Source organism: Haliotis asinina, chromosome 4 (assembly GCF_037392515.1).
Source record: "Haliotis asinina isolate JCU_RB_2024 chromosome 4, JCU_Hal_asi_v2, whole genome shotgun sequence".
In the NCBI taxonomy this organism is placed as follows: Eukaryota; Metazoa; Mollusca; class Gastropoda; order Lepetellida; family Haliotidae; genus Haliotis; species Haliotis asinina.
In genome coordinates this window covers 24682164-24698892 of record NC_090283.1, presented here as the reverse complement: position 1 = coordinate 24698892, position 16729 = coordinate 24682164, and the positions used below count along the sequence as shown (strand labels likewise).

Here is a 16729-nt window from a genome sequence, read left to right as displayed (position 1 = left end):
GCGACTTGCCACAGCACAAGAGACTTCAAGAAAGTAACTTGTCCTGACTGATTTTCCACTTGTCCTGATTTTATGACACAGTGTTTGATGTTAATGTTTACTGGACTGTTTATCAAAGAGTGATAAATTTCAAAGAACGATAGCTCTAAATAACTATTAATGCAAAATTAATAGCTACATGATGTGAAATGAAATCCAAGTTTACTTGTAGTTTGAAACCGTAAGTGGAAATTATCTAGTAGCCCACAAGTTAAGACACCATTATTTAACTGCCCAAAATGAAAACTGACTTGTCCTGTTCGTTGGGCAGTGGAACTTTTGAACCCCTGTTTACTATCACAAAGAGCCCATTTTGTTTCCAGAAATCTTCAAATGGAACATTCCCTTTGACAGCATAATTCAAACATCTCATCGCCTGACGCCTGACGCCTGAGACAAGTCAGTTTTCATTTCGGGCAGTCAGATAATGGTGTCTTACTAGATAATTTCCATTTATGGTTTCAGATTGCAAATAAGCTTGGATTTGATTTCATATCTGCTCAAAATATAGCTATTAAATTTCACAATGATATTAAAATAAGGCCATCTTTCTTGGCTATTTATCACTTTTCGATAAATTGTCTACTAAACATTAACATCGAATACCATGTTGATTTATTCTTTCATAATTAAATCATCATGATAATGTGATAGAAATCAGAGCCAGTGGAAAATTAGTGAGGACAAGCTACTTTTTAAAGCCACTTGCTCCATTATATTTAGTATGTTTAAATCCAGATATGGACTGTGACCTAGCTGGCTTTTAAGTTCACTGAATGATATTGTACCAAGTGGCTGAAGTCTGTAGTCCAGTTAGTTATTCTTTGTTGCATTGGTTTTGAAATTGGAATTAGGTTGTTGATTCACTGCATTACAAAAATCTTTTCTCATGCTGTCATGGCTTCAGCTTGTCATGTTGATTATTAACAGAATTGATGTTTGTTTCTAAAACACTGCGTGGGAGCATTTTTTAGCAGAATGACTTAAATTAGTTAGTACAGGAATATTATTGCAATTAGCCGCTGTAGCTACTTACTTTGCAACTGTTTTCACAGTGGATTAGGTAGACGTGAAAATCCAGTGTTGATGTTTCTTATAGGCTAGCACATGTCCAGATGTGGGTTAGAACTTGGGGATCAGTAGAATGGTTCTATTTCACCCAGACAAAGTTCTACCTGCCTTCGGCCAGCAGGCGAGTGTTAATGTCTATCACTGGGCTCACATTGTGATTTTGAAATACGTCTCTCTGCAGGTATTATAGGCTTGTCATTGAAGAAATTAGCTTTTAGGTTTGTACATGCTGAAAATGTGGCTGTAGATATTTAATTAACTGTTGAATTGCTTCGAAAGGGTATATTTCATTGTGCTTGGAATTATATACAGCAGGAATTATTCCTGCTTGACAACGGTACAAGAATCTGTACCGAAACGTCGCAATCACACAATAAAGAAGTTGTTATCCATACAATTTGTCCTATTTGTACTCCTCAACTTCTAAAATGCCACTCAAACAAGTGAAAGGTCAAATTTCTCAGTGTTCCCCAAGAGGCTACCTTTGCGGTCTTATTTGATCCATGGCACATCAGGTACTTACATTTGCAATGACATACATTGTCATCACAAATTTGCAGTTTTAATGACATCCATGGCGACACGTGTCAAGAGTTGTAATGACATATGTAGTGTCATCACAAACCTACATTTCTAATGGTACACATTGTGTATTCTCATGCATACAGATGTAACGACACACATGGTATGTTCATATGAGGGTGGAAGTATTGTTCTAACCGTTATTGTATATCATTCTGTCAATAACCTCTCTTTCTTCTTCCGACCCGTGAAGGTCCCGGGGTAGAATAGGCCTTCAGCAACCCATGCTTGCCATAAAGGCGACTAAGCTTGTCGTAAGAGGCGACTAACAGGATCGGGTGGTCAGACTCGCTGACTTGTTTGACGCATGTCTTCGGTTCCCAATTGAGCAGATCGATGCTCATGTTGTTGATCACTGGATTGTCTGGTCCAGACTCGATTATTTACAGACTGCCGCCATATAGCTGTAATATTGCTGAGTGCGGCACAAAACTAAACTCACTCACTCACTCACTCAGCCCATCACAGTGTGTTAGGCTGAAGAGGGTTATAATGTTGACTGTAGATGTGTCTGTAGACAGACCTGGAAAGCATCTCTTTGGTCAGAGATCTGTTATCAGGTCTGTAATTTGTGGTTAGTAGTCCTTCTAGACTTCTCCCAAATTATTTGGCTTGACACAAGACAGTATGATATGACTGTAAACAAACAAACCTCCACGGCCTAGCTGTCTAAACTAAATTTGTACCACAGGCTTTGTTTTCCTACCATCTGGTCAAGATGGACCTACTATCTAATGCTAGTAATGGATTGTGATAAGCACTGCCTGTAAACAGAACAAAGTAATATTGTTGATGAGCTGATGGTTGATGAGGCAGTAGCGTTAAATTACTTGATTGTTGGTTTTTTTTCAATTCTTATTCATTCTTTAAAGAAGGATTTTGTTCAAGCCTGTATTCAGTCTGGAAAAATAGACCAGACTCTTCACAATTAGATCTTTACGCTGATGTACCACTGTGGATGAGGATTTAAGACCTGGCAGTCTGCAAATTTCCAAATTATTGTTACGAGTGAGCAAAACAGTCAGACCAGCAGATCTGAATTCTGTATATCCCCCAAGTTAACTAAAACTTCAATTTCTGTTTGCAGATAAATGAGGTTGTGTGTTTTTGTTGTTATGAATACGTATTGAACACTATGGCATCGTCACCAAAAAGTGAGCTATGCTGAGTGTTGTGATCTACAATATACGAGTCACAAGTTATAATGGTATTGAGAAATCCTCCTGAGAGATTTTTGCAACTTTGCGAATGCGCACAGTTCTTGCCTTGCTACATATGCGTACACTACATCTTATGTAAATGTTTGAGTCAAACCTGTTAAATATTCATCATCATCACCATCATCATCATCATCATCATCATCATCATCATCATCATCATCATCATCATCAATTCCAGCAGTAGTGGGAGTATTGCTGTATGTAAACACATGAATTTAGTATATTTACTGTCAGTGTGAAGATAATAGTTATGACTCATTGTCAAATATAGCCAGAGAGGAAACCAAGTACATTAGTGCAACCTTCACTAAATAACACCTTGCCCAACCCACACCATCAGCAGGATGTTAGAGGCATATCCTGGAGGCTAGGCCTGTAGTGGACATGATGACAGGTCTTGGCGGCCAGGCTGCCCTGCCTTTCATGTGGTCAGTTTATGGCCTGTGATTGCATCAATCAGACAGACTTTGCTTACCTGTGTAGTTAGAGAGGTCGTTGATGAGGACCATGATTATGTGGACAAGCTGGTCTGTCTGGAGGGGAAGGCTGAGGTCTGTGTTGATGCGTGTTGTGAGGACTGTGAAAGCCAGTAAGTCGATTTAATGATGAAGTCATTAGGTTGCGTACAACCTAGGGTAGATTGGTTGTTGATGATGTTGATATTTCATATGAAGTATTGTGGTCCCTATGTTCCACAACACATTATTGGTTTGGGCATAGGTAAACGACTTGTTGATGATGTTTATATGAAGTGTTATGGCCCCTAAGAGTTCCAGAAACACATCACAGGTTTGAGCATAGGTAGACAAGTTGTTGATGTTTGTACCAGGTTTGTAGCCTGGTCTGATTGTTTCTTGGATGTTAACCTCGTTTTCATGCATGCCTTCCACCTTTCCTCCTGCATCAAGCTGACATGCTGTCATATGAATGTTCGGAGGTAGAGTGGTCAGTCTGTCAGCTTGTTTTTGTAAACGAAGTTTGAGTTCTAGTCTCCTCTTTCTGGTGACTGTTCTTTGAAGTTTATGATCATGTTAGATGCAGGTTTAAAATGTTACATAATTCTGCTAATGAAACTAGTTAAGTTCAAGACAGGCTTTCATGACAGCACTGTGGCATATTAGTTTTATGGATTAAAGAAGTGGTAAGTTGTGTGTAAAGTGTATGTGCCTTGTGTTGAGAAGTGCAGAAACATTGTAAGTATTCTAAGTATTGTAGAGTCATTCAGCTTGAATATTGAGCGTAGCATCATTTTTAGTACTAATAGTAGAGTTTGGTGTTATTATCTGCTTAAGTTAAGTAATTGAACTGAATTTTACAAAACTTTGCTGTGGACAAGTAGCTTTAGCTTAAGGCTACATCACTTTTCTCAAGTGGAGACACAGATGCCCCTTTAACTTGAGACCCGTGAAGGTTCCTGGGTAGAATAGGCCTTCAGCAACACATGCTAGCCATACAAGGCGACTGTGCTTGTCGAGGATTGGGTGGTCAGACTTGCTGACTTGGTTGACACATGTCATCGGTTCCCAGTTACGCAGATCTATGCTCATGTTGTTGATCACTGGATTGTCTGGTCCAGACTTGATTATTTACAGACTGCCGCCATATAGCTGGAATATTGCTGAGTGCCACGTAAAACTTAACTCGCTCACTCGCTCACTCACCCCTTCAACTTGATCACTACGACTGGCAATGAAGAGTTGCTTCCCTTTGTGGTGACAGAAACCTATGAGTGTGGGTTCAAGTCCCAGTTGGCGTTAGGTTTCCAAGTTTATGGATAAGTCCCATTATATATGTGTTCAAAGCTCTTCTTAGTGCTAACAGTATTAATCCCTGCTTTGTCATTCCACATTCCACAAACTCCTACACACTTTTCGCCCACATTTGAGTTGGTCAAGAGTTGACCAGCGGGATCGGGTATTCAGGCTTCCTGACTTCATTGCACCATGTCATTGTAGCCCATTTGCATAGATTGATACACTTCCTGTCTGTTCTCATCCTCATTCCTCTACAATTTTCCATGCTCTTCCACTCTTCCACATTCCTCCACTCTGCTCCACACTTTGCTCACTTTCCCACCTGGAGAAAGTCAGGATTTACAAGAAATGCTGACTTTGCTTGTAAATTTTCAATGCTGAAAAGCATCAGCTATACCTTTATAATATCCGATGCTGTTCAGGATGTTCTTAAATATGACTGCAGTTACTAGCATTTATGATGACTTTCCCAGCTTTCCAAAGATACTGCGTTAACCTTGGTGTGCTCAAGATGCTTGTATGAATATTGATAATATCACATATTGATCAGGTGCTTCCTGACTAATAGATTGTATTACTAATTGTGTAATTATCCTGCTAGTGATCATCTTGCATTTCATGGTCCAAGGCCCAGGACGAAGTTGATGTGAGTTGTATTGATTTGTGCATTTGTTATCGAATGGGACATGAATGGCTATGGTGGGATCCTTGTGTTTTGGTAGAATTTTGATGAACTAGAAATTTGTGGAAACTTATCTGCAATTTGAAATTTGAAGATAAGAGCATTTCCTTAGTTATGTTTAGAAGGCTATTTTAGATGTTGGTGGTATTGCTGGTGTATGTTGGTATACTGCATTTTTTCATTCTTGAGAGGGGCGGTCAGGTAGCGTAGATGTTAGTGCACATGCTCATCTTGCTGAAGGCCCAGGTTTGATTCTCCACATGGGTAAAATGGTTGAAGTCTGGTTGATGGTCTGATTTCTGGTGTTCCCCTGCTCTGATATTGCTGAAAAGCGGCAATAAAACATGCTGACTCACGCATACTTATGAACACTTGTCAGGATACATTTGGAAATTATTGGCGTAAATTTTGTTGATGTCAACTGACTGAGTGACTTGGTTGACGAAAGATTGTGTAAAAGAAATATATTAACCAAGTATGTAAGCCTGATCACCTGATCCTGTTAATCTCCTACACAAACATGGGTTGCTGAAAACCAATTGTAACCCAGATCTTCATGGCTAGCAGCAGCAGCAGCAGCAGCACTAGCAGCAGCAGCAGCTGCAGCAGCAGCACTAACAGAAGCAGCAGCACTAGTAGCAGCAGCACTAGTAGTAGTAGTGGTTTTATTTTTCATCACCATGTTCTGAAAGGTGTTGTGTTCATAATGGTAGTTTAAATCACTTCAGATGTAATAAGTAATTAAGTTATATCTTTAAAGATCCCTTCATGATGCTGGTTCCAGGTTCTAGGTTCTAGGTTCTAGGTTCTAGGTTCTAGGTTCTAGGTTGGACCTTAGGCACACAATTCATTTTCTACGCTAACCACAGATTCTGTTGATAATGAAAACAGTCTATACTGTCTGGGCAAGAGGGATGGCTGCGCATGTGATACTGCAAGCATGTCTTCTACTCAAATCAAATCAACGAGATTATGAATAATATTGAATGTTCGGCAAGGATTCCTTACAGTTTGTTTTTATCTCCTTAATATTCAGCAAACATCAGCTGTGAAGATGCTGTATTACTAAATGTGTTAGGCGTGAGATTCTGCGGTGACCATTTGATGCTTGTTAGACATAGGAGACTGGGTTCTTTCGAGAGCTGTCTAGCATGTTACAAAATTGAATTTCACAGCTTGTTGGTCCAGTTAATGTTCCAAACTGTTCTCCCTTTGTAGGGGATGTGCCCAATTATATGTTAACATCATTTTATATTAATTGTTTGAAAGCCCCAGTCGAGTCCATTGGATGAAAAAGGAGATGATCTCAAACACTTAACTTTGAAATGTTTTTTATCGGAACTATACATTTTAGAAAACCTATTGAAGTGTCTTAATTTGAAGCCTGTTGATTTGGATTTTCTTTTGAGCCCAGCAGATGAACAGAAGTGTTAAGCCTTGAAATCAATGGCAATGAATTGATGTGTTTCCCCCTACTTCATCCTGCTCTTGAGTCAGGCATGATTGGTCGATGGAAAATGTCCTCGTTTCTTTATGCCTTATATGGGGAGCCAGTTACCGTACAGTTTCTTTGAGAAATGGGGAATTATGTCACTGTGAGATTCTTCAAAGTGTGGTAGTGATTGGAAGCATGCTGGGGTCAAGCTATTGCGTAAAAAGTTGGAAGGGATGCATCTGAATCACGTTAGGAGTCCTGTAGTGCAAAAAGGATGTGGTATGAATCGTTATATTTATTGATACTGCAGGTTGCGTATTAGACACCCTATACTGATTAGTGTCAAATTATTATTTTCAGAATCCATCATGATTTTAAGTATTTAGTTGACTACTAACTTTATGGTCAAACTACTAATTTGGATCCTTGAAACTGCTATTTGGCATCCCTGCTTAAGGCTGACACTCTGTTTGAGTGAGAAAGATTCACAGTTCAGGTTGTCAGTGTCTGATTTTCTGGAGTCTATCATGAAAATTCTTATCAGTAATGGGAATGATCCTTTTGAACCTCCACAATCATTCCTGGAAATCTAGTCAAGCATGTCACATTTCCAGCTATGTTCATTCACATTCATATATGGATCGAAGAAATTGTATGGAGAGTTTCTGGAAGTAGAGCATCAAGACCCAGGTAAATATGTAGCTTTGTGTCATTAAACATTCTTCCAATATTGATGAGGTCGAAAGCATGTGATATTGGTTTCATCAACTGGATTATTGGTTTGTGGAGAAGTCAGCAGCAAATAAATCATGGCATGTAGACAACTGATAAAATGTGTTCTGTTAACCAGAAGGATACCTACCAAACATTCAATTCATGGAAGTTGCAAGTTTTTTGTCATGGCATGTGTTAGCTTTACAATGGATTATGAAGTTGGAATTGGGAGACCTATCTCGATGATGACTGGTAACAACCACTGGTATTGATGTCTAGACTTAAGTTTACTTGATGGGTCAGTTCGGGGCATTTTTAAGGATATCCAAAATATATAATAATTCTGAGTATGAGTCATAGTTATCATGTTATTGATAATGTTGTTTGTTTGGTCTTGTGGTGTTTTATGTTTTGTATTTAAGAAATGGGTTTCCTCGAATCCCCATTTTGAATCAGTTATTTTTCCAGGTTTGATATACACAATTGGGTCAAGATGACATGTCAGCCAAGCCAGTGAGCCAGACTACCCAATCACGTTAGTCACCTCTTATGACAAGAATGCATGAATGAAGACAAACTTTAACCTGGATATTCACGGGTGTTAGGTGTTAGCCCTCACTTGACTACTCATTCTTCTTTGTGTGCTTACTAGTGTATGCTATTGTTAACAGTATTATAGAATATCTTAGGTCAAGTCCTGGACAAATATATATTTTTTTTTTGATTGAATACATTTCCATCAAAGAGCGAAAGGAAGAAAAGTAATCTTGCTAATTTGGAAATCTGCTGTAGGCATTTGAAATTGAAGCCTCACTATTGATTAGTGTCATCATATCTTTTTCAGTATCCATCATGATTTTAAGTATATGGTTTGACTACTAATTTTATGGACAAACTACTCATTTTGACCTTTGAAAATACTTTTTGCAACACTTTAAGGTAGGAATCTCTGGACTAGGGGCTCAGAATGATTCATTCCCTTTTTTCCCCACGTAATAGTAGCTCACACTTTCCAGGACTCAATTCAACATGTTACTGTGATTACTAGCAATTCATTATATTTTTACAGGCTCTATGGTAACACCCCCTGATGACCACATTGATTCTGTATTGTACAAGCTATCTGTTTAACCAAGTGACACTTATTGGAAAGCATTATAAAATATTCAGCTAAAACATGTGTATATGAATGCCTATGGCTTTAGTGGTCTGGTGGGTTTCAGGACGAGGAAGTATAGACACCATCATCTTCCTTGTGGGTGTTGAGGACGAAACAGGCCATGCATCTTGTATTAGATGATTTTTGTATCATTGATACAAAGGTTGGAGTGTTTTAACACTGACGTTGGTTGTGGGCGTAAGTCCTATTCAAGCTTCATGTTTTCAATGAAAAGGGCTTCAATATTGCTCTACTCATTTATCTGACATTGTTCACATGGGGGCTAGATTTGAAAGGAGGCAAATTATTATTTGGTTTTTTGTTTGTTTTGTTTTTTAAATTTCTAGGGTCTGATTTACACATGTGGTTTTAGTGTTTAAGTATTGAGGATGAATGAATTCTTATCTTTCAATATAGAGAGAAAATTTCCACTGGAGAGTAAGTGTTGTAACTGCCTGCATATATGCTGAATCGTCAGAAATGATGACACACTGGACAAATATTTGTGAGTGTAAATTTTCATGTGCGTAGGTAGGTGTTTATTTTAAAATCTTACGTGCATGTGGGTCAGATTTCAAACATGATCAGGTCCAATGTCAAAGCTGAAAAACAACACCACTTTGATCTGTGGTTTAATGGTTAGCAGTCAGTTACTCTGAGGCTGCTGAATTTGACAAAATTGTTATTTGTCAGGCTTGTAATTTGTCTTGGGAGGCTAAAATAATCGGTTAAGGTCACCATAACTGATAATATAGTGATCTGATCCTCCACAAGGACTTGACAAGAGTCAAGATTTCCACACTGTGACGGATCACTTTGTGTGACCACCAGCTGAATCACTGTCTTACTCATTACCGATGCTGCTTCTCTCAGGCTAGGCTTAACTCATTGCTGAGTAAGCTGACCACTGGTCAAAGGGAGACTTCCTGAATGGGGATGGATCTACCTTGAACTGCATGATGGATGTGAAGTGCTTGTGTCTGTATTTTAGGAGGAAAGGTAGTTTGTGGATGTTGTTTGTTCATGTTAACTGTTTTCGTTGTGTGCTTGGATAAGAAAATATGGGATTCTGATATTTTTTAAAACTGGATATTCATTGGCATCACAGAAAAAAATCTGGTTTCAATTTGGATGGTAAGTTTTATTTTGAAACAGTTTTTGAATGCTTTATTTTCAAAATGTTGGAGCCAGGCTAACATTTTCAATTAAATGTTTGTAAGGAAACCCAGTAGCATCAATGTAAGGTTGGTAAACAATTACATGATTAGATGATTGTTTTTATGGGGCAGTTATCCATTACATGATTAGATGATTGTTTTTATAGGGCAGTTATCCTTTGTGTGCAACATTAGCTTGTACATGTTATCCTATATGTCTTGTGTGGGTATACAAAGCCTCATGGTAAATATGAAAGTCAAGGGGTTTCAGACATAAAAGGCCTTTACAAACTGTTGTCGAGGACCCCAGACTAAGGTGATGTTTCATTGATTTCTGAGTCAAGTAGTCGACATTTCTAGGGAGAGAATTTGAGCTCCGAGTATTGTAGAACCCTGAAGTAGAAGAATGCATACATAGAGAACTTTATGTACTTACTGTTGACAAATAGGAGTCATAACTTGTATATGTGATGGAAAAATCAACCGAATCTTTGGTAATCAGTGAATTCTATTTATCATTTTCATATGGCTGTTGTCCGTTAGGGAAAGATGTGTGAATATGCAGAAAATTGTCATTGCTGTTTGGACCAAATCAAATAACGTGTTAACTCCTTTCAGGGGAGGGGTTGGGAGTTGTATTTACATGTGCTGAGAAAAATTGCTTCACTTGACCTGTAAATTGTAATGGAAACTTTGACTTACGGGTCTGGGTGGTCACGTGCGCTGACTTGGGTGACACGCCATTGTATTCCAACTGCGTAGATTGATGCTCATGCTTTTGATCACTAGATTGTCTTGTCCAGACCCGATGGTTTACAGAACATTGTCATATGGCTTTAATATTGCTGAGTGAGGTGTAAAACTAGACTCAGTGACTTGAATAGTTTTACACTCACTCGCTCAGTCACTTACAGCTTTGGACTGGTGATGAATTTATTCTGAATCTTGTACTATAGGGCTTGTATTGATCAGACATCTAGTAAATATATTCTGACTCATTCACTCAGATATCACGATACCTGATGTCATGACATTGGGATTTGTCTGGTATTCTGGGCTGAGATTTGTCTGGTATTCCAGACCAAGTGTCCTTGATAGGCTAAGAGAGAGAAAGTATTTTGTACAAAAATAATTATTTTGTAAGTAATGATAAACTGATTCTTATTCTTCATTACAATTTTATTCAGTTCAAGCATTCCTTGTTTTAATTGGGACCATTATCAGCGCTATACATTTCGCCTCCTCAAAATATTAGTTAAATTTTATTGACATGAACTAAGATTTTTAAAGTTCCAATTATAGAATATCTACTGGCATTTCCTGGAGATATAGGCTGGATTTTGACTTTTTAGCCAAATAGGATAACTTCACATTACATTGAATAAGATACATTATTTAATTTACAACTTCAGTCATGTTTTCAGATTATGTTTTCGTGGAAAAAATTGTTCTTGCTAACTGTAGCCTTCTGAAAAGTGATCGACAACCAGTTTGTGTTTTACTTAAACGACTGAATATTTTTTTTGCTTTACGACATAACCATGCACTGAATCGATGATTGGTGGAATTGTGGTGCTGTAGCAGGCGTGTGTCATGTTTGGTTTAGATTTGACCTGGAAGGAACTGCTAGGTCACAATGAATTATTTATGAGAATATGATGAGTCCAGAGTGTACTCTCATTTATGAAATTTACTTCTGGTAATTCAGTTTATTCGCATAAACATTTGTTATACATTTGTGTGTGGAATATGTCAGGGAAAGATAAGTATGTGCACAAGTCGGCTAGCCCAAGACAACTGAAAAACCCATCTGTTTGGCCTATGTTATGTAGTGTATGTTGGGGTAGACAAGTGGTTAAAGTGTTCGCTTATCATGTTGAAGACCCAGGTTTGATTCCCACATGTGCCCATATGATGTTGCTGGAATATTGCCGAGAGTCATGATAAACCTGACCAACACACTGTCATCTTGCCATTTTAAGTGAACCTGATGTTTGTAATAAGCTGTAGATAAGCTAGATTTGACTGCGTGTGCCCTTTCTTTTATATTGGGATGGTGGGTTAGCCCACTGGTTTAAGTGTTCACTCGTCATGCCAAAGGTCCAGGTTCGATTCCCCACATGGGTGCAATGTGTGAAGCCCTTTGTTTGGTGCCCTGTGTTTTGATATTGCTGGAATTTTGCTGAATGTGGGGTAAGACTAAATTCACTTGCTCACTCAATTCCTTGTGTGTGCACAAATATTAGTATGAATTATACCAATGGCATGACCAGAAACCATGAATATAAATGAATATTTGTTATGCACTTTAGTCAGTCCTGTTGAAGTATGCTTACCAAGCACAAAGCTATTACCCTGGTCAATGGATCAGCTTACATTCAGTTGTCTTTCTCAACTCCCAGGGGATCATACAACCCAGGCTGTGTGAACACAGGAAGATTGTTAGGAAGACTGTGTCTAAACTGAAAAACAGTTTCAGAGCCTTCACAGTCACACAGGAGTAGAACAAGATATTTTATTGTCAATCAGTTCTACCATATGATATGTTGTTAACGGTTTCATGTCAATGGGATGTCTCGTGTCCTTGTATCAGATGTTGACATTTTTGTTTGTTGCTGTTATTTTATTACTAGCACATCAGTAGAACTTTCATTAATCAACTACTGTTAGGGGAAGTTTTACATCAGGAAGCAGGAACATGTTATGGAAAAAAGCTTGATCCCTCAGGCAGCTATCTTGCCTGGAGCAGATATCATTACGGCTTGCTGATTGTTTTATTGACTTTTGACAAGACATTCCTCTATATTTCATTTACACATTGGAGACAAATGATATTGTGATGTTTTGCAAAATGTCCAGGAAGATATCCAACATTCTAGCATTGAAATTGCTCATGATTGTCCACTTTTGTTTTTTTTTCAGTTGCTTGTATATAAAACAGTTCACTAATACTATGAAAACATGATTAATAGTGTGTGGTAACTAGTGAAGCCATTATGAGGTGAATATGACTCATATCATAAAAATATTATCTACAAATATGAATGCAGTGAATGTTTTTTGTTCTACGTGAATAATTACTTTATGGGAAAATGCAGGACACAAGAAATGGGCTTCACACATAGCACCAGTGGGGAATCGAACACAGGTCCTCTGAACAGCTAGTCTGCTGCACCTTGGCCTACATTCCTGAAGCCATCTTTACTAAGGTTGACCTTAACTCCCATTCTTTAACACTGTACTAAGGTTACCTTAGTGACTTATGATCACCTTGATGCTTTGTGAAGGGAGGCCCTTATCTTTTGATTTGGAGACATTATTGAACAATTTAGGACCAATTATTTGAGTGTATTCCTTGTTCTGCTTGTTATAGAGATTCTTTTTCTGGATACGAAAGTAATGGGAGTAAGACTGCTTCATGCCAAGTTAACCCGTGAAGTACGGCGTTACGACGATCTTCAGTAACAGGATTGAGTGGTCAGACTCACTGACTCGCTGAAACATGTCATATCCCAATTGTGTAGATTGATGCTCATGATGTTGATCACTGGATTTATTTACAGACTGCTGCCAAGTTGCTGGAATGTAGCCAAGTATGGCGTAAAACCAAACTCCCTCACTTCCTCATGCCAACTGAATGGTACACTTTTACTCACGGAAATTGTTGTTATGCCCGTCCATGTAATTGGTAATGATATCCAATCACAATATTCAGTGGTCTGTAGACCCCAGGGAATATGGTGGAATTAGAACAGTGTGGTGCATCATTGTAGGGAGAATGAGTCAACCCAGGTCAGTCTTGGTCAGGGAGATCATTGTTTCATGGACAAACAGGCTCAGGTGTAACGGTCAAGCAGAGGTGGTTTGTGACTCTTCATAATTGCTTCACTAAATGAGCAGATGACTCGGACATGGTCTTAGTGAGAAATATTCATAGCTTGTCTGAGATCTGCTTGTAGCAGTGTGTACGTATTTGTACTGTCAAAAGCTAATTTCAGTAAAAATTTGTTTTAGAAAATGGTCCAATAATAAGCCGATTCTGCTTGACTATATTAAGTTAAAATGGACAGAGGCTTCAGATATGTGGTTGCTGACGGTTGTCCAAACTCAAGTCTGCAAGATCTGTGATTCATGATTGCCACTTTGGTGTAGTGGTTAGAGTGTCTGCCTAGAGAGCGGAAGGTGTAGGTTTGATCCCTGGATGTGTCGTACCAAAAGATGTTTAATATAGTACTTGTTGGTCTCAGTCTGGAGCTTGGCATTAGTGAGTACAGCAATGACTGGTCGGCTTGGAGTAGTATTATGTGTCAGAGTGGGGTCATTAAGCATAACTGACTCATGGTATCTCAGTGAGCTAGCACTCGCAAACCACACATACACAGGCACACATACACAGGCATGCATGTCGTCATATGTGCAAAATATTCTTATGTGTGACGTTAAACCCTATTTCACCTCACATCACCTGAAATTCTTATGGACACTAACTCCCAAATAGCGTCCATACAGTGACTTTCAGCTTTTGTTTGAAAGTACTCGAGGATGAGGGTTGTTTTCATCATGTGATCATTGAATGTAGCTGACAATCATTTTGTAAATTGGTGTTACTGCACCTCTCTGTGTTATGCAGGTGCAGGTGTGCTTCACTATCTGATTGGTGAAAAGAGTTTTAAGATACTAACTTATTGAGTGCTTCAATTGTTTTGAGGCTTAATTTTTTTTAAAAAAACAAACTCAAACCAATGTTTAAGTAGAGAATGTTTAATGTTCAAAACTGCAACCCACCTGTAAGATTCACTTACATTGAACTTGATTTTTCAGATGAGGATCCCCCTCGTGGATGCTTCAAGATGGCCGAAGAAGTAACTGTGACAGCAAAATATGACTATCACGCTGAAAACAGCCAGGAACTGGACATAAAGAAGAATGAGAAACTGACTCTGTTAGATGACAGCAAGGATTGGTGGAAAGTCCAGAACAGTTCCAACAAGTCTGGATTTGTGCCATCAAACTACGTCCGACGTATCAAACCCAAAGCATCAATATTCTCCAGTCTTAAAAGCCTTGGGAGGAAGAAAAGTGATGCTGCAAAGAACTCAGCTTGTCCATCACCGGCGACGCTGCGTAATGGTGATGCCAGGAGTAATGGTCCTCTTCACCCAAGTGGGAGTTCCACCAGTAGTCAGCCTTGCCATGAAGCAACTCCTGCCACTGCCAAATATCACTACACGTCCCAACGAGAAGATGAAATTTCTCTTGTGAAAGGGGAACATTTAATTGTGCTAGAAAAGTCCAATGACGGCTGGTGGAAGGGCCAGAAGAACGACAATTCCGTGGGCTGGTTCCCGTCGAATTACGTGTTGGTGGATTCCGAGGTGGACTACTGCACTGCCGCCACGGCCGAGTCCATGATGAATGATTGTATTGAGGTAGTGACCACCCTCTACCCCTTCACGGGGAAGAACAAGGAAGAGATGAGCTTTGACAAAGGCCAGAGACTTGAAATAATCGACAAACCTTCGGAGGATCCTGAGTGGTGGTTTGCTCGGAACTCTAGAGGCGACATGGGGCTGATTCCGCGGAATTATGTGCAAAGTGTAGAGGAGTGTGATGGTGATCGAGGCACGAGCATGAGCTCCTGTACCCCCCAATCACAGTCCACAAGTAGTCTGTCTAATGCTTCATCTCTGGGCATCACGGGTGGGCGGAGGCAGTTCCATGTGTCGGGACCCCTTCAGGATAAGGATTGGTACTTTGGGAAAATTAACAGGCCTCAGTGTGAGGAACTTTTATCCAAATACGCCGAGGATGGTGACTTTCTTATTAGGGACAGTGAATCTGCCGTAAGTATTGGGAGGACACTTATGTGTGGTTGTGTCGGATTCCAGGATAGGGTCCTGTGTTTGATGTGATCATCCTGTGTGTGTTCACTCAGGTTTTCATGGATCCTTAATCAACCCTGAGATCTTGAACTCTTATATGGATCCTGTATTTTCATGGATTTCATTTGGATTAGGTGTTCCACAGATCATTTTTCTTCCAGAATTGTTTCATACAGATACATGGATCATTTGGGATCCTGGGAGATACTTGGATTATATAGGGTCCAGGAAAGTATATGAGTCATATAGGATCCAGGGAAATGCATGGATCGTGTAGGATTAGGGAAATACAATGATCATATGTGATCCATTGAAATGCATGGATCATAAAGGTTCCAAGGAAATACTTGGATCATAAAGTATCCTGGAAAATACATGGATCATATAGGACCTAGGGAAATAAAGTGGATCGTATGATCAAGGGAAGTTCATAGTTAACATGGGATCATTCTTGGAACATTTAGATACAGAGCTGAATCAAGGTCCAGTGGTATTCATAGATTATATACATTACAAAGGTGTTCATAGATCCAACATGGTCTGGAGGTATTTATGGATCATGCCAAAGCCATAGGTATTCACATTTTTTGCATTATCTACAGGTATATTTTTCTCATATAGGTTCCTAGGAAGTTCATAGGTAATGTGAAATCCAGAGGAATATTCGTGGATCATTTAGATTTAGAGTTGGATTGGGATCCAGTGGTACTCATGGAAAGATAAGGATTCACAGGTATTCATGGACCATGCATTTATCTTGAGGGATTCACATGGTTCATGAATCGTTATTTCACTCCAGAAATATTTGTGGATTTCACAAAGCCAGGAGGTACTGATGTATCATATACAGGCATTCTTAAATCCTGCCTGATCCAAAGGGATTCATGTACAATATGAGATCCAGAGATACTGAAGTTCTGTACACAGGTCGAGGTTTACAGGGTTCATACAGAATACGGATGTATTTATGGTGAATAGGCATCCCAAAGAAGAAATTTCTTTTACTTCACTGGGGCCATAGGGTAGTCTTATGG

General features: G+C 39.1%; 1 protein-coding gene across 1 annotated transcript in view; it reads left to right on the top strand.

The window, feature by feature from the left end:
* LOC137281415 (SH2/SH3 adapter protein dreadlocks-like) overlaps positions 1-16729 on the top strand; it is a 40366-nt gene that overhangs the window by 21337 nt on the left and 2300 nt on the right. Inside the window, exon 2 of the mRNA XM_067812629.1 lies at positions 14635-15656. Within this exon, the coding sequence (XP_067668730.1) occupies positions 14664-15656 (993 nt within the window). The 5' untranslated portion in view covers positions 14635-14663. The remainder of the gene's footprint in view (positions 1-14634; positions 15657-16729) is intronic.